This window comes from Mesocricetus auratus, unplaced genomic scaffold, assembly GCF_017639785.1.
Source record: "Mesocricetus auratus isolate SY011 unplaced genomic scaffold, BCM_Maur_2.0 Super-Scaffold_100033, whole genome shotgun sequence".
Taxonomy (NCBI): Eukaryota; Metazoa; Chordata; class Mammalia; order Rodentia; family Cricetidae; genus Mesocricetus; species Mesocricetus auratus.
This window is the reverse complement of record NW_024429213.1, coordinates 13,061,751-13,083,054: the sequence shown is the minus strand read 5'-3', so window position 1 is coordinate 13,083,054 and position 21,304 is coordinate 13,061,751. Positions and strand designations below refer to the sequence as shown.

Genomic DNA, 21,304 nt, shown 5'->3' with positions numbered 1-21,304 from the left:
GTGTATCAAGTCATGAAAAGCAGCTCCTGGAGGTTATGAGTGACTAGTTACAATGATGGACTTAGAAAAGCTAAAGCCCCATTGACTTTAACAGGACAGTTTTACTGTCAGATGAGGTAAGGTCACAGCCAAAGAAAAGTAGACTGAAGACAGGTAAGTCACAATTCTTTGAAGATACTGCTCATGACAGCATCCACTCCAACGGTGCAAGATCTAGATTCATCTTCCTTTCCTGCCTGCAAAGCTTAAAAATGCAGAGAAAAGCACAGGACTACATTGGGGGAAGGGGGTGCTGAAATCTAACTTCAGGGGACAAACTGAAACATTATTTGAAGGAAAGCCTTGGTGTAATTGGAGATAGTGAATTCCCTTTTTGTTTTTTGAGACAGGGATTCTCAGTGTAGCCCTGGGTGTTCTGAAACTTGCTCTGTAGACCTGTTTTTGACCCCCCAAATGCTGGGGTTAAAAGTGTGTGCCACGCCGGGCGTTGGTGGCGCACCCCTTTAATCCCAGCACTCGGGAGGCAGAGGCAGGCGGATCTCTGTGAGTTCGAGACCAGCCTGGACTACCAAGCGAGTTCCAGGACAGCCTCCAAAGCCACAGAGAAACCCTGTCTCGAAAAACCAAAAAAAAAAAAAAAAAAAAAAAAAGTGTGTGCCACTACAACCCAGCTAAAGAATTCTTATTCACCCCCTCCTTTTTCCCCCAAATGGCTCAAGTGAGGATTAAGGGATAAAATCGTAAATTAAATTTCACCATTTCCTGCTGGGTGAAGGTGGTGCACACCTTTAATCCCAGAACTTGGGAGCCAGAGGCAGATGAATCTGAGTTTGAGGCTAGCCTCGTCTACAGAAACTGTGTGTGTATGTGTGTGGGGGGGTGGTCATCATTTCCTAATGGGGAAACTTACTTGTCTCTGAAACCAGTTTTTACAATCTTGGGTCTTCATTGTGACAAGTTAAATAAGAGACTTGCCAGTGTTGCTAAGTTAGGGGGTGAACATGTCCGCTAAAGGTGACATCCTGGACTCAGTGAGTCAAGCCTCAATTGTATGTCTGGTGCCCTGGCATTGATGTCACAGCCATTATAGCCAGAGTGGGTATAGTTCTTGACTTCTCCCTTGTTACATCTCATTGTTTTGAAAAACAAAACTATGTAGCACTGGCTGGCTTCAGACTTGCCACAGCCTCTCAAATGCTGCTACTACAGGCCTGCCTGCATCACATGCTAAGCTCATCCCATGCTTTTCAAGTGTCAAGTCTTTGTTTTCCTATGATAGGCTCTTCGCATTTGCCCTCATATTCTAATAAACCCTTAGACAGGGATTCTTCATAGACCTGGCTGGCCTTGAACTCAGGGATCTGCCTGCTTTGCACACCCCAACCTCCCATATGCTGGGATTCAAGGAGCTCAACACCACTGCCCCACCAGCCTGAACTCTCCTTACGTTTATCTGTCACAGCCATAAAGAGATAAGTATGATGTCTAACCCTTTAAAATGACTTTGTAGACTTCTGCATGGTCCTTTGTTTGCAAGTGTGTATGTATGATCATATGCATGGCTGGTGCCTATGGGGTTCAGATGAGGGTGTGAAAAGCTCCTGGAAATGGAGAACACTAGGAAGTGAACCCAGGTGCTCTACCAGTATACTCTGCAGACCCCTACCCACTTGAGACAGAATTTTGCTACATAGCCCAGGATGGTTCCAAATGATCCTCCAGCCCCAGTCTCTCTAGTATCTGAATGTACAGATATATGCACCACCCCTGAGATGTGTTCCATTCTTTTTTTTTAAAGCAGCTCTTTTTTTTATAAAGATTTTATTATTTATTATGTATACAGTGTTCTACCTGCACACCAGAAGAGGGCACCAGACCTATTACAGATGGTTGTGAGCCACCATGTGGTTGCTGGGAATTGAACTCAGGACCTGTAGAAGAGCAGCCAGTGCTCTTAACCACTGAGCCATCTCTCCAGCCCCGAGATGTGTTCCATTCTGAAGGTGAAAAAACTGAATCCTGATGGGGCTACTGCCCAGAGCCACTAGACAGCTTATTCTGGACTACAGCAATAACCTCTGGTAGCCAGCTAATAGTTCTTTACCATCTGTATAGCCCCAATTTTTCCTTTCTTCTTTTTTGAGACAGGGTTTCTCTGTATTGTTTTGGAGGCTGTCCTGGAACTAGCTCTGTAGACCAGGGTGGCCTCTGTTTCCCGAGTGCTGGGATTAAAGGTGTGAGCCACCAACGCCCGGCTAGCCCCAAATTTTAAGAGCTATTTTCACACCTGTCTTCTCTGATTGCAGACACCCACTGAGACCCTCATGTTAACTCTACAATGAGCTCTCAATTGTGTGACAAGTCAATGTCCTACGGCCCTTCTCCACTCATCACCTGGCCTCCTGTTCCAACCTTCAGAAGGGTGTTATTATGTAGCGTGTACTTGTTGCTGTCCCCCACCTTCTGTCTAACCTTAGCTGTCCTGGAACTTGCTCTGCAGTCCCCCTGCCTTTGCCCAGAGTGCTGGGATTAAAGGGCACCAGACTGGCCTAGAAGGGAGGACTTCTGATATTGTACAAGAGGTTCCCTTTGCCTAAAGAACCCAGAGATCTGGGCTACAGAGCTTTTGTATGTGAACATGTGCTTAATTGTTTATGTGCAGAGGCCACAAGTTGATGTCTACCAGCTTCTTTGATCACAATCTTCTAAAACTTTTTTTGAAACTAAAATATACCATTTCTTCCTCCCTATACAGTTTGTACAGTACCCATACACACATATTTTAGGGTTGACCACAGAGCTCCTGTACTTAAAGGTTATTTATTATGAACAAAACATCCTGCCTCCATGTCTGTCTGCAAGCCAGAAGAGGATACCACATGGCTGCTGGAAATTGAACTCAGGCCCTCTGGAAGAGCAGTCAGTGCTCTTAACCTCTGAGCCATCTCTCCAGCCCCATGGAGCCTACATTTTAAGACAGGTGCTCTCACTGAATCTGGGAGATTGTTAATGTATTGGGAAAGCAAGATTCCCTCTACTGACCCAGGGCTAGGATTAGAGCGGTGCCCTGCTATGCCTTGCTTATGTGATCCAAACTCAGATGTTAAGCTTGCACAGCCAACACTTTCCAGACTGGAGTCATTTTGCCATCCCCTAGAGGGCTTTGGACAAACATAAGAATAGCAGAAACAGGAGTTTTTTTTATCACATTCCTGTGTGATGGGTAAGTGAACAATACCCTAATACTTTTCATATTTTTCATAGCTTCATACTTTTAACCTAGGTTGGCCCAGACAGTTTTAGAATACAGGGATTCGTCCTGCTTTAGCCCAAGTGCTGAGATTACCTTACAGAAACTTCCAAACACATAAGCAGATAGTATTGATGACAAATTGCTGGGTAAGAAGGCAGGATGGAGAGATGGTTCAGTGGTGAAGAGCACTGGATGCTTTGCTTCTGTATCAGAAGACCTGCATTCAATTCTCAGCACCCACATGGCAGCTCACAAATGTAACTCCAGTTCCAGGGGGTCTGATACTTTCACACTAATGCACAGAATTTATGAAGTCGAGACTGGAATAAACCAGGCAGTGGTGGCACACGCCTTTAGTCCCAGCACTCAGCAGGCAGAGGCAGGTGGATCTCTGAATTCCAGGCCAGCCTGGTCTGCAAGAGCTAGTTCCGGGACAACCTCCAAAGCCAGAGAAACCCTGTCTCGAAAAACCAAATGAGTGGAATAGAAGTGACACTAATGTTATGGGGTAACTTAAGGCCCACTTCACTAGTGGAAATGTAGGCTTAGGCCTGTAAATATGGCCATGAACCTTTTGTGCAGAACTTCCAGATCTCAGCAACTAACATACTATTTTGCCCTCTAAATTAGCTGAGACTTGACAGCTTCTGGGGGTGGGGGGACAAGTTATTTTCTGTGTGGTTGCTGGTCTATAGACCATGAGTACAGCAGTACACACCGTCAATCTAGAAACAAAGGCAGGGCCATCTCCATATTCAAGGCCAGCCTGTTCTACAGTTGCCGGACACATAAAAGGTCTGGAGAGTTGGCTCAGTGGCTAAGAGCACTGACTGTTCTTTCAGAGGTCCCGAGTCCAATTCCCGGGAACCACATGGTGGCTCACAACCACCTTGAATGAGATCTGGTGCCTTCTGCTGGCATGCAGGTATAAGACTGTATACACAATAAATAAAAATATTAAAAAAGTTTTTAAAAAGGTAGTATAGAGAAACTCTGTCAAGAAAAAGCAAAAACAAATACACTATTATTTCTTGTAGGAAAAATTCTCAGGCTTGCGGTACATCCTTTTTTTTTTTTGTTTTGAATCCAACCCTGTGTTGAAGAACCAAAACCAAAACACAAACTCAGTGATTTTCCATTTACAGTACAAGATCAGTAAAATGATGGGCTTCATGCATACCAAGGTCTTGTCTTGGATCCAATCTCCAACAAAACCATCCCCCAAATAAAAAACACCAGCATATCAAGAACAATTTATTCGGAATGTCACGATTAACACAGTAAATTACAAGTCCCACCCTTCTCATCCACAGGATCTAAAGCAGTTCCTCAAAACCAGCATTAAGAGCCAACCTGGACTATAGAGCTAGCCAGGACAGCTGGGGCTGTTACAGAGAAACCCCGTCTCACACTAATAAAAATCTTAAATGTCATAATCTTGCTAATTGGTTAATGGTATAAACCCCCTGTCAGGTCTTACCACTTGGAAGTAGTGTATTTTAGAATCTTGGTGAACCATGAAAATACGGGATAGCCTCAGCTGAGTTAGGAGAGATAGAGGATTGCAGCTGAGAAGGGAGGCTTCATTTTGATAAACAGGGAAAGTCACTTTAGTTAAGACATGTTTTCATGTGCCGTAAGTAATCACAGAACTTACTTTCATTGAATACCTTTGGTAAAATAGGATAGTACACATTCTATATGCTTTCAATGCAAAATGTGGTCAAGGGGTAACATTATTTAGGGACTTGGTCCATTTTAGACATTTAAAGCCCAACCTATCGTCAGGTGGTGGTGGTGACGCACACCTTTAATCCCAACACTTGGGAGGCAGAGACAGGCCAGGCAGATCTCTGTGAGTTCGAGGCCAGTCTGTCCTATAGAGTGCCAGGAGAGGCTCCAAAGCTACAGAGAAGCCATTTTGGGGAAAAAACCAAAACAAAGAAAAAACAAACCCACTTGCTGAGATAAGTAGTTTGTATTTTAAATGCTAAAACTGAGGAAGTTGGGCCTACAAATACTTTTACAAATACAGTTCAGCTGGTAGAATGCTGCTAGCCTAGCAAATATCAAACCATGGGTTCAGTTCCCAGAATGGTATTATATTCTAGCCCCAAGGTGCTTTTGACTGTGGCATTTGTAATTTTGGCTCTAGGTCCAATCCCTTACACTGGGGGCTTGAGGAGCTTTGAACCTCAAATCTGAATTGTTTCACAACAATTAGCATTGAGACACAGACTTTCCACAGCTAAATCAATACAGCTCCTGTGATCTGCAAAGGGAGCGGCTGCTGTAGAAATACACATGCACGCAGGCACAAACACATAAGAGGAAAAAACCCATTCAGCTATAGTCATTTTAGAGTTGATTGTGAAATGCTACCTCAGGTGACACTGAGTCTATTTCCTTCCCACCCCCACCTTCAAGGCAGTAAGTGGTTCTGCCAGCTCCCACCACCTTACTACCCCAAAGGCACAGCATAGAATGCTTCCTCAGACAAGTACCCACCTGGTGGGGTTAGCCACAATGCCCCAAAATCTGGGCCTGGCTCAGTGGGTGAGGCAGAATTCTGGGAAGTTCCTGAGTCTTCATCCACCTGCCAAAGCAAATTCATGACCATTTGGGTGGGAGAAAGAAGGATCCTTGGGGCCTGTCCCTGTTAGCCTTCATGCCCAAAGGATGAGTAAATATTGTAGTCTGACACCTGGTGATATCTGGAACTAATGGAGGACTAACAGTCATGGGAACCAAAGACAGTCCCATTGTAGAACCTCCACTAAAGATTAGAGGCAGCTAAAGATAGACACCACCCCGAATTACAAAGAGACATGACTGACTTCTCATTCAAGACAACCTCTGGGACTGTATTCAGTGGCTTTACATACTTAGCCATTCGACTTTCCTCCACAGATGTGAACAGGGAGTAGTAGGGCCCACATGTGAACTCTGGACTTTTAGAATCCCTGCTGTCTAGCCAGGTTTCCCTTATGCCTGACATAAAGTTGTTTGGTAGATTTCTACCCCCACAATCCCCATCAGGGGCTGGAGAGATGGCTCAGCAGTTAAGAGCACTGGCTGCTCTTCCAGAGGACCGGGGTTCAAATCCCAGCACCCACATGGGGACTCACAACCGTCTGTAATGAGATCTGATGCTGTTGTCTGACCGGCAGGCATGCATGCAGACAGAACTCTGTATACATAATAAATAAATCTAAAAAAAAACAACCCCCATCATTTAAGAAACGGAAAATACACTAACTATTCTGTGTATCCCTTGTCATGAGATTAAGGTGCTTAGGCTTAGGACCACCCTGTACGTAGGGTACCCACCTTGTGCTCAGAAAAGCAGTTGTGAAAAGGACTAAGAAACTGCTTTACTTCAGAAAACCCAATTCTAGCCATAAGTCTGTATCCAAACTCCATCTCACCTTGGTACACCCAGAAAGCAATCTAAACCTTACTCATTTTAACTTCAAGGCTCAACCCTTCTGGCAGCTGCTACCCATCCCACTACATTTCTAAGCTTCCATCCTCCTAACTTGCCTCTAGTTCTAAATTGTAAACTGTGTTGAATAAGGAAAAAGCATTATCAGTATTGATTTGTCTTCAGGTTTCATCTTTTAATTAGCTCCATTAAGGACATCCTAAACACACCAGACACAACAGAATATCTTTTCTTCCAGTATTAAAAAAATGACATTTACAATCATTTTAAAGAAGCTCTTCTATATAATCAGGACAGTGATCTTGAATAAAAACCATCTCTAGGTAATCATGATCTTGATTCAGATTGCTTATACATTCAGAAATCACTTTCTGGTCATGATAAACATTGTATTCAACTTTTAAAATGTCCTTAAATACACATTCTTTTAAAAAACATTAGCCTGGCCACAGTTTTTTGGGCCAAAACAGTCCTAAAAAAAAATTGGTAAAAAGAAAAAATATTGGTACCATAACCAATGTCTTAAAATTTGTCTTTAAAGGGAAAAAATGTTTAAAGAACACATGGAGCTTTCTAAAAGCTAACAAACTACCTTGGGAGCTCAATTCAAAAATAGAACTCGATGTACTAAAACAGATGTTCCGGCACAGCTCCAAAAATCTTTATAAATACAGCAATTTGGAAGGACGATCCTGGATCAGAAGTGTTATTCCTTGTGTATCTGAGAATAGTAAGAAGGGGCAGAATTTTGATGTCAGGAAGAAACAGACTGGTAATATACATGAACACCTCCCAGAGCTGACAAAGATGCTGCACACCACCTCTTTCTATCTACCATGCCCCATAGAACAGAAGATTACTTTAGGACACCCGGACACCACAACTCCCAACCCCACCCCACAACTAGCTTTGGCATGCACCTAATAGCAAGAGCAGCGAAATGGTATTGACTGGCTGGGTAAGATACCAAGAGATAGAGGGAAGGAAATGTGGCCAGAAGAAAAGCAAAAGGGCCAGGACAGGAGGGTTTGAGGAAACAGTTGACTAAATGGCAATATTTAGGTCTCACCTACATTATGTGTGCATGCCCCTTCTCAGTTGTCATAATTGTCTCTGTAATTTCCTCCTGAGTAGCGGTCATAACCACCCTGGCTTCTGGGAAAAAGCGGAATTGTTTTACAGGAATGTATTCTACACGGCAGGCAGTAACATTAAAAACTATACATGACCATTTCATAATAGTGCATTCACAATAGAAACTTCAGTTACTTTTTGTGGTGATGAATATTAAACCCAGTGCCTGTCACATGTTGAGCAAAATATCTTTGATATATCCGAGCCACACAATGCAAAACTGAGTATTAGGCTACTGAATTATCAAGAACCCAAGTACCAGAGGTATCCCAGTCTCTCAGTACTCACCTGCCACTATAGTCTCTAGACCGTCCATATCCATACCCATATCCTCCTGGTCGACTGTCATATCTTCCACTTCCATAGCCCTGGTCTCCACCACCTACAGAGAAATATTTAAAATAGCAGTTCTTCAGACAGTCATAACAAGTAACTTTCTACCTCATCTCATGATCAAATCAGTGCACTTACCTCTGGAGTAGCTGCGGCCACGCCCATGGGCCCCAAAGGCTCCCCCTCTGGATCCCCGGGCAGACTTGCCTGCATGGTCCACACGGATCTGGCGCCCATCCAGGGACTAGGTGTGGGAAGGAGACAGACACAAGGAAGCGTTGTCAGTCAGTCAGAGTAGTGACTGAAGAAGAATAGGCACAGGCAGACAGATGGACAAGAGCCCAGAAATTCCTGCTGGGCACCAAATTCTGGGTGCCATGTTCCAGAGCAAGCTCCTCTGACCACAATGGTTTCACCAGGAGCTACAGATTCCCACAAACGACCTGAATCCACCGTGCTCCCCTGCTACTACTTACATCTTGACTGAATTCAGGCTGAGTTCTCCTCCCCACTCCTCTAAGCTGCCCGACTATTAGGGCTAGACACCTCTCTCGGTTTGAGGCTTCAGAGTCCGTCCCAGAAGACTCACGAGGTCCTCTCCGGGCCAGGCCCACAGGTCTGCAGACTCTACTACCTAAGCCCAGAGCAGGTCAACCATCCACAGGTGGCTTCTCGGCCTCATGCAGGACCAGTCGTCGCCTCCCAGGCAGCCCGGCTCTGTCTGCCGCTGCCCTCCACCCCCTAGAACAGAAGGCAGTCATGCTCCTGTGAGTGGACACCGTGGGGCTTCGTGGCCACGCTGCCCCTGGCAGACATAGAGGGAGAACAAAGAACGAAGAAAGTGGCGGACAGGGAGAAGGTTCCTCTGCAGGCAGGAGGCCTCACCTCTCCATTCATGGCTCTCATGGCATCTGAGGCATGCTCTGGGTTGGTAAAGGTGATGAAGCCAAAACCCCGGGATCTTTGAGTCTCCCGGTCCTTGACAACAACCACTGGGAGAGACAGACATATCAACGTTAGCACCCTAACATTTAACTGCAAAGGAAAATGGACACACATCCCCGAATTGTGTATCCCAACCGAATTTTCTCAGCCCAACTGTATCTTAGAAACACGGGAAGTTAAGGAGAATTTCAGGTTGTAAGCCCCAGACTAAACTAGCTCTTGTCTACCAACCGTCAACCCGTGGGCTGGTCCATGGCTCACCCTCAGAGATAGGCCCAAAGCTGCTGAAGTGGTCTTCGAGTGCCTGCTCATCGGTGTTGAAGTTGAGGCCTCCCACGAAGAGCTTCCCTTCTTCAGAAGACATGGCACAAGGCAAATCCTAGAGGGCAAGTGTGTGGAAATTGGGGAAAATAGTGACTGCGGACGTGGTGACAAGTCTAAACACCTGAAGACTGGGAATTCCAGGCAACACAAAAAGTTGCTTAAGGGAAAGAAATCAAATGGCAAGAGACTCGGGAGCGGAAAAGGCGGGAACCAGCAAGCCAGAGCGAGCCTGTCCGCCATTTGACGACCGCTACCGCGCATGCCCACAACATCCCACGCCACCACACCCGTCATTTTGTACGGTCGCGCAGGCCTACACCAGCAGCACTTCATTTCCTCTTTCCCCGCAGAACAAGATGGCGGCGGTCACGTGGGAAGAACCCGCCGGGGTAGGCTGTCCCGTGGTCATTCCCGCCACGGCCCCAGCCCGTCCCTTCCGGCATTCCGCCCGTTCGGATGTAGCACGCCGGCCTCCCAGTTGGGAGATTTTTCCTTCGAGCCTGGGACTCGCCCTCCTCGGAGCTCAAGCCGACGTGTCAGCGGCCGCTGCTCTTCCTACTCTCGTGTCCCGTCTGTGGCGGGCAAGGAAGTGAGGCGAGGGACGACCACCGCGCAAGCCGAACGCCGCTTACCTGCACAAACCCGCTTCAGAGTCAAAAGGCTCGACACGCCGCGAGCTCTGAGGAACCGGGAGAACAGAGAGGCTGCCGCGCGGGAAGACGCCTGATAAAGCGTGCGTAACGGATACGTCAGCGAACGTACCCCAGCGCGCCCCGGCGTGCGTGCTCATTGGTTAAGGTCAGCGGGGAGGTTGGGTAAGGACAGAGGAAGGCGGAGGAAGCAATTCGCCTTGCCGCTTCCGGGAATAGACAGGAACTCTGAGTTCAGTGCATCCGAATATAAGCATCTCTGTACTAGCATAGAGATTGGCCCCCCTCCCTTTTCCATCTAAAAACGGTTTGATTCATATAGCCTTTTCCTCCCTGACGTCATTTTCACCGCATTTGACGTCACTTCTCCCCTTCGATAGTATGTCCCTAATTGACAGTAGATCACTGCCAAACAAACTACCACCCTCAGCAATCAATCTTATTTATTTATAATCCTTTAACCTCATATCCCTTAAGGCCCCAATGTTTTATCCCTCCATGTCTCTAAAGTCATCACTTTCAGGGTTCTTTTGTTTTTCGAGACAGGATTTCTCTGTGTAGCTTTGGAGGCTGTCCTGGAACTCGCTCTGTAGACCAGGCTGGCCTCGAACTCACAGAGATCCGCCTGCCTCTGCCTCCTGAGTACTGGGATTAAAGACGTGCGTCACCAACACCTGGCGTCACTTTCAGAGTTCTTGATGTTAGACCCTACATTTTTGAGTGCTTAACCCCTACCCCTTATTCATCTCTGCGCAGTACCTGGTCTTGTTATGGGACCCTTTCCCTTGGTGTCATCCTTCTCAACTCACATCCTTATCTGACAGTCTCTTTAAGCCTGATATGCTTTCAACAAAACAGGTATCCTATGGTGGACAAAGGGTGCAAATCCAACCCACAAAGTGAATATTGCTCTCTAATAAGGATAATAGCTCTTGATCCAAAGGACTGACTTTTGTAATACATAGTGGAAATCCAAAGCAAGTAGTGTCTGAATCCACTGCCTGACAATTTGATCTTTCCCAGCCTTCTGTGACTAATAATAACTTGTTTGCCTTTGGGGACTCCACATTTTTTCACTCAGAGAATGAAATTGTTCAACTTTGTAAAGGCCTGTCCCCCACTCCACCACCAACCCCAACACAAATAGATTTGTTAATCTTCAGATGCTGTTCATCTATGGTTCCTGTTAGGCTTATTCCCATATTTCTCAGTGATTCTTCAGGGATTTAATGTCATTAAATTTGTAAGTAGTGGGGCTGGAGAGATGGCTCAGAGGTTAACAGCAATGGCTGCTCTTCCAGAAGTCCTGAGTTCAATTCCCAGCAACCACATGGTTGCTCATAACCATCTGTAATGAGATATGGTACCTCTTCTGGCCTGCAGGCATACATGCAGATAGAACATTATATAAGTAATAAATAAATCAATCTTTAAAAAATTTAAGTAGTATCTTTAGTTAAATACATTTATTTTTCATTTAATCATTTCTCACCCTATGGTCTACACCTCACTGTGCTCAGGATAGCCTGAAACTCATGCACCTCTTGTTTGAGCCTCTCCAGTGCTGGAATCACAACCAACTTTTTGTATTTTTAAAGAAACCCCCCCAGTCCCAGAGACACTCTTCTGCAACTTATTCTGTTAGCTCTATAGTTTTGCTTTTAGTTTAAGGTCCTTAACCCCTGTATGGGGTTTAGCTCAGTTGATAGAGTGCTTTCCTAGTATTTGCAAGTCCCTTGACTTATATATCAGCAGAGGGGAGAGCTGTGTTTGGTTTTACTGTACCATTGAGCCAGATCATCTACCAGGAAGCTGAAGCAGGATTGTGATGTTGAGGTTTTAATAGGTTTCAGGCTAACTTTAGCTACATGGTGAGACCCTGTATTGAAACAAGCAAACAGAAATCAGGTGTTTCTTGGAATTGTATTTTATGTAAAGATTTGGGGAATAACATGATATTACCTGTGGTATTAAGGTTGATGCTCCTATTAAGGTTTGGCACCTTAGTTGGGTGTGATAACTTGAACCAGTAATCATAGCACTTGGGGAGGTTGAGGCAGTAGGATCTTTCATTTAAGGTCAGCCTGAGCTACCTGATCAGTCACACACACCCCTCCAAGAAAAATGCCAAACAAAAGAATTGGGGCCTTGTTCCCTTGCCCTTCACTATGGACTGGACTTAGTGGATCAACTGGAACGTATAAAATAAGTGAAGCAGAAGTGATAGTATATCATTTCAAGGCTGAGTCATTAAAAATGCACTTCGGTTTTCTGTTCTCTCATGCAGATTGAGCATTCTGTGAAATATTTGCTGGTTTGTAGAGAGTAGTCCTATAGAGGGGGCTAAAGTGGCATGGAATCGAGGTCCCCTACCAACAGCTATGGGAGCAAGCTTTCTTAGACCTAAATCCATAGGGCTGGAGAGATGGCTCAGTGGTTAAGAGTACTGTCTGCTCTTCCAGAGGACCTGGGTTCAATTCTTGGCACCTACATGGTCGCTCACAACTATCTGTTACTCTAGAATCTGACACCGTCACACAGACATGCATGTAGGCAAAATACCAATGTACCTAAAATAAGAATAAATACATTTTAGGTACCAATGTATCTAGAATAAGGGTAAATAAATTATAAAAAAGAAGTAGATCCCCACCTCCAGATAGTTGTTATCTAGGCTGTCATCCTGACTAGCAGTAACCCTATGAACACTACGAATCAGACCCACCTCACTAAGCCACTCCCAGAATCCTGACCTCCAAAACCATGGGCGATGTTCCGTTGTTTTGTCTTGAGACAAGTTCTCACTATGCAGTGTAAGTTGTGAATATTGGAACCTAGTCCCTTTGCCCGTTGAGCTTCACAAAGACTAGAACTACATTCATGCATTATGCTTGATACAGTCAGTAAGCTTGGTATCAATCGATAACTAACACATCATTTGAATTTTCCCAGGAAAGTGCATGAAATGTCTTTCTTTTGTTTAAACACAGAATCTGTTTATATATTCCAGGTTGGCCTGGAACTCACTACATAGCCCAGGATACATTCACTGTCTCTATCCTCCTGCCTAATACATGTGCATGACCAACTTTATATTTAAAAATGGGATCTTGCGGGGGCTGGAGAGATGGCTCAGTGGTTAAGAGCACTGACTATACATCCAGAGGTCCTGAGTTCAATTCCCAGCAACCACATGGTGGTTCTCAACCACCTGGAATGAGATCTGGTGCCCTCTGATGGCATGCAAGCACAAAAGTGTATACAAAATAAATAAAGGAATAATATATTAAAAAAAATGGGATCTTGCTAAGTTTCCTAAGAGGGCCTCAAACTCCTGGGCTCAAGTCATCCTCCTGCTTCAGCCTCTGGGGTGACACTAGAAATCACTGTGGGTTTTATTTTATTTTATTTTTTAAAAGATCTATTTATTTATTACATATACAGTGTTCTGCCTACATGCCAGAAGAGGGCACCAGGTTGAATTGTAGATGGTTGTGAGCCACCATGTGGTTGCTGAAGAGCAGTCAGTGCTCTTAACCTCTGAGCCATCTCTTCAGCCCCTATTTTATTTTATTTTCGAGGCAGGGTCTTACTATGTAACCCTGGCTGACCAGAAATTTGCTACCAGGCTGACCTAAAACTTAGAGAGATCTGCCTGCCTTTACCTCCTAAGTGCTGAAATTAAAGACTTGTACTACCATACCCAGCTTTGGTTTTTTTCTTTTCTTTGAAACAGGGTCTCATGTAATCCAAGGCAGCCTCAAAGTCATGGTGATCCCCTACCTTGCAAGTGCTAGAATTACAGGCCTAAGCCACCAAGCTTCACCTGACTTTTTGAGTTGAATGTTTAAATTGTCTATTTCTCTTTTCATCCCTCATGTACTGCTATGTAATGGTGACTGGCCTGTAACTCACTAACTCAAGTTGTCCTTTGAGTCACAACAATCTTCCTGCCTCAGCTTCATGAGATCAGGGACTACAGGTATGAGCTGTCATATCTGACTCCTTTCTTTAAAAAAAATAAAATTAAATTAAAAATGTATTCATTTGTTTTTATTTTACCTGTATGGGTGTTGTGCTTGTATGTATATCTATGTATCTTATGCATCTGGTGTCTGCAGAGGAAGAGGAGGGCACTGGAGTTACAGAAGCCTGTGAGCCACCATGTGGGTGCTAGGAATTGAACTTTGGAAGAGCAGCTGGTGCTCTTAACCAATGAACAATTTCTCTAGCCCCCTCCTTTCTTTCTTTTTTTTTGGAGGGGGTTTGAGACAGGGTTTCTCTGTGGCTTTAGAGGCTGTCCTGGAACTAGCTCTTGTAGACCAGGCTGGTCTGGAACTCACCAAGACCCACCTACCTCTGCCTACCGATTGCTGGGATTAAAGGCATGCACCACCACTGACCAGCTCTTTCTTTTTTTTTAATGAGATTTATTTTTATGGTTTTTAATGATGTGTTTGTGTGTGTGTGTGTGTGTGTGTGTGTGTGTGGGTGCACATGCGTGGGCTGTCTTCAAGGGACAGAGACATCAGAGACCTTGAAGCTGGAGTTACAAACATGGGTCCTGGGAACTAAACTGAGGTCTTACTTAGATACTGCCAAGTAATGGTGGCACACACCTTTAATCCCAGCACTTGGGAGGCAGAATAAAGCAGATCTCTGTGAGTTCCAGGCCAGCCTAGTCTACAGAGCCAGTTCCAAGACAAGCTCCAAAGCTACAGAGAAACCCTGTCTCAAAAAAACCAATGGGAAAGAAAAAACTTAGATATTAAAACAAGCTCCAAAACCCAACTTAGATACTAAGTTTTTAGTTAGAGCACAAAGAAGGCCTCAGTCAACCCAAAAGCATCAATATTAAAGGGTGCATGTGTAGCTAAGTGTTACAGTATTTGCCTAGAATGTACAAGGCCCTGGTTAGAGCCCTGTAGAGCACTACAAAAGAAGGTGTGTGTATTCTCTGACCATGTGTCATAAAACTAGCAATAACAGGAAGGTACAAAAAAACTTTATACACATTCATCAAGAAAGAAAAGAAAGAGGAGCCAGAGATCTGGCTCAGAGGTTACGTGGTAGTATCTAAGTAGGAGGTTATATAAATATTGTGTTGGGTTTCCTCCCTCCCTCCCTCCCTCCCTCCCTCCCTCCCTCCCTCCCTCCCTCCCTCCCTCCCTCCCTCCCTCCCTCTCTCCCTCTCTCCCTCCCTCTTCTTTGTCTGTCTGTCTTTTTTGTCAACCTGACACAAGTTAAAGTCATCCGGGCAGAGGGAACCCCATAGGAGAAAATGCTTCCATTAGATTGGCCTTTAGCCAAGCCCATGGGGCATTTTCTTAAAAACATTATTGATGTAAGAGGGCCCAGGCCACTGTGGGCAGTGCCATCCCTGGGCAGATGGTTCTAGGTTGTATAAGCAGGCTGAACAAGTCATAGAGAACAAGCCAGTAAGCAGCTGTGGTAGTTATTCTTAGTTGACAACTTGACCACATCTGGAATTAACTAAAATCCAAAAATGGAGAGGTTACCAATGGGAGATTTTTTGCTTAATTTGAAGAAGGAGGAAGATCCACTTCTAATCTAGATCTTGAGGCTGGAAGATACATGCTTTTTAATTTGGGTCCCACACCTTCTGCTGGAAGCCTATATATGGACATGGCAGAAGGAAGTTTTTGTTCTTTGCCTGTTTGCTTTCCCCTTGCTAGAAAGTCCATTCCTTTAATAGCATTGAGCCTACGTCTTCAGGATTTCAACATGTACTCAAGACCAGTTAAGACTTCCAGTCTTGTGGAACTGAGAAACTACTGGATTCTTGAATTTTCCATTCACAGCCAGCCATTGTTGGAGTAGATGGACAGCAGCCTGTAAATCAGTCTAGTCCCCTTTCTATATATAGAGAGATACTCATTCATAAGTTCTGTTACTCCAGAGAACCCTGACTAATACAGCAGCCTTCCTCCATGGAAGCTCTGCTTCAGTTCCTGCCTCCAGGTTTTTGCTCGGATTTTCCTAAACGATGTTAGGTAAGCTGTAAGGTGAAGTAAATCCTTTCCTCCCCAAGTTGCTTTTGGCCATGGTCTTAAGCAATAGCAACAGAAAACAAATTACGATAGAAATGATACATACATTATACTAATATTACTTTATAGATATATCTATCTATACCTCATGCTTAAAATGTTTGTGGCAGACATACCTTCCTCATCAATCAGTATGAATCTTCTCTATATTTTGTAGTCTTGTGTGTATGTGTGTGTGGGAAAAAGGGGGAGAGAGAGAGAGAGAGAGAGAGAGAGAGAGAGAGAGAGAGAGAGAGAGAGAGAGAGAGAGAGAGAGAGAGAGAGTACATGTTGAGATCAAGAAGTATGTTCTCTCCTACCACTTGGGTCCTGGAGATAGAACTCTGGTCCTCAGGCTTAGAAGCAAGTGCCTGTATCCACTGAACCATTTCCCATCCACCCACCCACCCCGATTTTTTTTTTTACACAGAATCGACGATTGTATTGCTTAAGTGATAGGATTGGAAGTGTATGCCATCATGCCTAGCTTGGACTTTTAAAAATTGCAGTTAGGCTCCATTTCTTTGTTAAATTAAGTGTATGGACGTTTTGCCTGCATGTACCTCAGTGTATAATGTGTATGCCTGATGTCCCAGGAGGCCAGAAGAGGGGGGTCAGATTCCCCACGACTGCAGTTACAGATGATTGTGAGCTACTATGTCGTTTCTGGGAATTGAACTCAGGTCCTCTGGAAGTAGCAGCCAGTGTTTTAAAGCATTAAGCTATCTCTCCAGCTCTGAGTATCTGTTTTAAATATATTTTGGTAACTACTATTATATCAGGACTTAGTCCTACTATTTCGTTTTCTGTACTTACAACACATATTTTGAGGGCTGGGATGTAACTCAGTTGATAGAATGGCTGCATATCATGAATAAAATCCTGTGCTTGGCTGGAGAAATGACTCAGCAGTTAAGAGCACTGGCTGCTCTTCCAGAGGATCCAGGTTCAATTCCCAACACCCACATGGCAGCTCACAACTGTCTGTAACTCCAGTTCCAGGGGACTAAACACCAATGTAAATAATATAAAAATAAGTTAAAAACAAAAACAAAGAGATAAAATCCTGCATTCAATCTCTAGCACTGCAAAATGCTGGGTGTGGTGGTAATTGCAGCAGCTTGGGAATGAGAAGACTGTGTGCACATGCAGGCATTCATTTTTCACAGTTGAACAGGAATTTCTGTCTTTCTTTTTTTTTGGTTTTACAAGACAGGGTTTCTCTTCTCTGTATTGTTTTGGAGGCTGTCAGTCCAGCCTGGCCTCGAACTCACAGAGATCCGCCTGCCTCTGCCTCCCGAGTGCTGGGATTAAAGGCGTGCGCCACCACCGCCCGGCGGAACTTCTGTCTTATAACGTGTGTCCTGGCCATGATCGTATCTGCTTGCTTGAGTCCCGTGTTGTGAGGCACCTCACCAAAAGGCTCAGGTACTAAGAACAGAAACCACCTGCCAATAGCCCTATGAATGGGCCATGATGCAAGTGAAGCCATTAGCTAAATCCTGCCTCTTGGCTGACAACTCAGCTGAAACCGCAGGACTAACCCTGGAACAAAGCCACCCAGTTAAGCTACGTCCAGATTCCTGACCCCTGGAAACTGCAGTCGAAATAAATCCTTGTTGTTTTGAGTTTCTAAGTTTGGAAGTAACTTGTTATACAGTGATGAATAGCTGCTACTTCCAGTCTATTTTTCTCTGGCAATAACTTCACTGCCCTACTATCTATAGTCTAGTGGTGAGCTCATACTGAAGTTACCCGCTACCTTAGCAGGCCAAATGCATTGAGGAAAGCTGAGACCAAACTCCACCTGCTCACTTACCTGGACTTGGAGGGGTAAAGAGAAGCGTGAGGGATGAGTCAGAGTGTACGGCTCCTAGCATCACAGAAGTTATCCCTTACACCTGCTCTCCTAACACCTGCAAATGTTCTAGAAAGGAGTCGCCACCAAACCTTCAGAGGAAAAATCACTTTAAAAGGGGATAGTCTCCTCGGGTGGTGGTGGTGCACACCTGTAATCCCAGCACTCGGGAGGCAGAGGCAGGTGGATCTCTGTGAGTTTGAGGCCAGCCTGGTCTACAGGGTGAATATACATATATATTGTGTGTGTGTGTGTGTGTATACACACATATAAAATACACACACACACACTTTTGGTTTTCTGAGACAGAACTTCTCTGTATAGGCCTGGCTGTCCCGGAACTTGCTCTGTAGACCAGGGTAGTTTCAAACTCAGAAATCCGCGGGCCTCTGCCTCCCCAGTGCTGGGATTAAAGTGTGCACAACCGCTGCCGGGGCTCTAAACTATTTTTATTATATTATTCATATTGTGTTGGGGGGAGTACATGTAGCAGTCAGAGGAAAACTGCAGGAGTCAGTTCTTTCTTTCCACCATGTGGGTCCTGGGGATCAAACTCAGCTATCAGGCTTAGTAGCAAGCATCTTTATCACTGGGCCCTCCTGTCAGCCCTGGAACCTGTGATTCCCTCTGCTGTTTCTTTAGCGGTGGTTTCAGTTGCTGGTATCACTTGCCATCTTGGAATGGACCAGAAGGTCCACGAATCCTAGAGAAAGAATAGAGGTTTCTGACTTTCAGAGCCCAAGCCTCTTGTACACAGAATGAATTCATTGGCATTCTAAGGCCCAAGCTGCCATGTAAAGAACTGACTTGTATGACTCTTTAAATATCAGTATTTGAGGCTGGAGAGGTGGCTCATTATTTTAAGAGTACTGGCTGCTCTTCCAGAAGACCTGTGTTTGGTGCCCAGCACCTAAATGGGAGCTCACAGCTATCTGTAACTCCAGTTCCAGGGGATCTGACACCATTTTCTGCCCACTGCAAGCATCTGGCACATAAGTGGTATAAAGACATACATTTAGGCAAAAGAACCTTACATATAAAATTAGCATTAAACAAGACCATGGAGGCAATACCTTTTTTTGAGACAGGGTTTCTCTATGTAACAGTCCTGGCTGTCCTGGAACTCACTCTATAGACCAGGCTGGCCTTGAACTCACAGAGATCTGCCTGCCTCTGCCCCCGCCCAGTGCTGGGATTAAAGGTGTGTGCTGTTGCCACCACCACCACTACCCAGTCATGTGGCACATGCCTTTAATACCAACACACAGGAGGCAGATCTCTGTGAGTTCGAGGCCAGTCAGTCTACATAAGCAAGTTCCAGGACAGCCAGGGCTATATAGAGACGCTGTCTCAAAAAAATTTAAAAATTTTAAAGAAAAAAAATAAGAATTCATTAATAATAGGACATACCGCATAGGTTGTCAGCTAGTTACTGATGAAAAGAATACATAAAGTCTCCAGAAAGCCCTTACACTATTATATTATGAGTGGCTTCTATGGAGTTCAAGCCCTTTATTTACAGCGTGCACTTGGTAGAGCCATAGTGTGTGAATACCCTGGACACAAAAAGATAGCCTTGTCCTGCTCTTCAAGTGACTACTCCTTCTCCACCAATACTGGGGGATGATAAGAACCTCTTAGGGGTCACACTCAGCTTTACATGGTAATGTGGGGGGAAGGGAGCAGATAAGATATTTTCCATCACCTCTGGCAGTGTAACTTCTAATCAGACCTGGCACAGCTAGATCATGACTTGGTGACCCCAGTTAGCTCATCCACCATCTATTATATCCTTAGTACAGGACAGTTTCGTTGTGAGAAAACTCCTCTATATTCTGATTAGGTAAGTAGGAAAGAGATTTTTCACTCTGTAGCCCAGGCTAGAATTGAACCTGTGACTCTTCTTCAATCTCCCAAGTAGCTGGGAATTATGTCTGGCCAGGAACCATTCTCTCTCTCATATATATATTTTGTTGTTTTTTGAGACAGAGTTTCTCTGTAGTTTTGGAGCCCATCCTGGAACTCACTTTGTAGACCAGGTTGGCCTCAAACTCACAGAGATCCGTCTGTCTCTGCTTCCTGAGTGCTGAAATTAAAGGCATGAGCCACCACCTGTCCAAATAATTTATTTTTATTTTATGAGCATGCATTGACTGGTGTTTTGCCTGCATGTATGTCTATGTGAAGGTATCAGATCCCTTGGAACTGGAATTACAAACAGTTGTGAGCTACCATGTGGGTGCTGGAAATTGAATCCAGGACCTCTGGAGGAGCAGCCAGTGCTCTTAAACACTGAGCCTTCTCTCCAGCCCCAGGTAATGAGTATTCTTAGCCATTGAACCATCACTCAGCCCCAAGGACCTGATTTTTATCATTATCATGCAAATACTTAGGCAAACTCTTAGGGCTGTTTTGTCTACTTCGTCTTTCTCATCCGTATCAGTGGCAATATGCTGAAATGGTTAAGACAGGTGGCATCAGCTGGAAAGGCTCTAAGTATGGCATGGCATAGTCCCACAAGCTGGTTCCAAAGCACGTGGAAAACTATAAACCTCAGACCCTTGCTCAGGGCTGCCACCATCATGCACTGGTAAGGTCCCCCGAGAAGAGTCTAGATCCTAGAAATAATGAGCAGCATAAATACTTCTCTCTTTACACCACTATTTCCCCGTTTTTGTAGTAAATCTTGTCTCTTTTTTTTTTTGGTTTTTTGAGACAGGGTTTCTCTGTATTGTTTTGAGGCTGTCCTGGAACTAGCTCTGTAGACCAGGCTGGTCATGAACTCACAGAGATCCGCCTGCCTCTGCCTCCCGAGTGCTGGGATTAAAGGTGTGCGCCACCAACTCCTGGCTATCTTGTCTCTTTCTTTTCTTTTTTTGAGACAGAGTTTCACTGTGTAGCCCTGGCTGTCCTGGAGCTCACTGTGTAAATCAGGCTGGTCCCAGATCCGCCTGCCTCTGCATCCCGAGTGCTGGGATTAAAGGCATGTGCCACCAGGTCTGGCACGAATCTTGCCTCTTTTTGAGCTACAAGCGCTCTCTTCCTATCTTTTTGTGTCTATCTTAAAATGACATTCACAGCTATCAAATAGACCTTTGTATTCTAGCAGATAGATATACCAAAACAAAACAAAACAAAATTAAAAAAAAACCCAAAACCCAACCAAGCAAACACAGATTTAGCCTTTTCTAGAGCAGTCCCTGGGCTGGGTTCACTAATAACTGCTTTTCAACAGTTACTCTCCTTGTGGCAGAAAAAGCAGGAGCCACCCTAAATCAACAGAGTTATTTCAGTCCCATCAACTAAACAGCC

The 21,304-nt window shown here is 44.7% G+C and overlaps 1 protein-coding gene across 4 annotated transcripts; it reads right to left on the bottom strand.

Annotated features, from left to right (window-relative positions):
* Positions 1 to 6,852: 6,852 nt before the first annotated feature.
* Positions 6,853 to 10,222, bottom strand: Rbm3 (RNA binding motif protein 3). Of its 4 annotated transcripts, none has more exons than XM_005085131.4 (7): positions 10,067 to 10,222; positions 9,372 to 9,489; positions 9,051 to 9,157; positions 8,304 to 8,409; positions 8,121 to 8,214; positions 7,768 to 7,853; positions 6,853 to 7,419 (listed from the first exon to the last, which is right to left on the bottom strand). In XM_005085131.4, exons 2-6 carry the CDS (start codon positions 9,472 to 9,474, stop codon positions 7,793 to 7,795), a joined length of 471 nt encoding a protein of 156 aa, XP_005085188.1. In that variant the 5' UTR covers positions 9,475 to 9,489; positions 10,067 to 10,222; the 3' UTR covers positions 6,853 to 7,419; positions 7,768 to 7,792. The 4 variants fall into 4 exon arrangements, with proteins under 4 accessions (XP_005085188.1, XP_021091623.1, XP_012979967.1 ...); XM_021235964.2 differs by having other exon boundaries at positions 7,772 to 7,853; XM_013124513.3 differs by having other exon boundaries at positions 7,768 to 7,850.
* Positions 10,223 to 21,304: the final 11,082 nt, after the last annotated feature.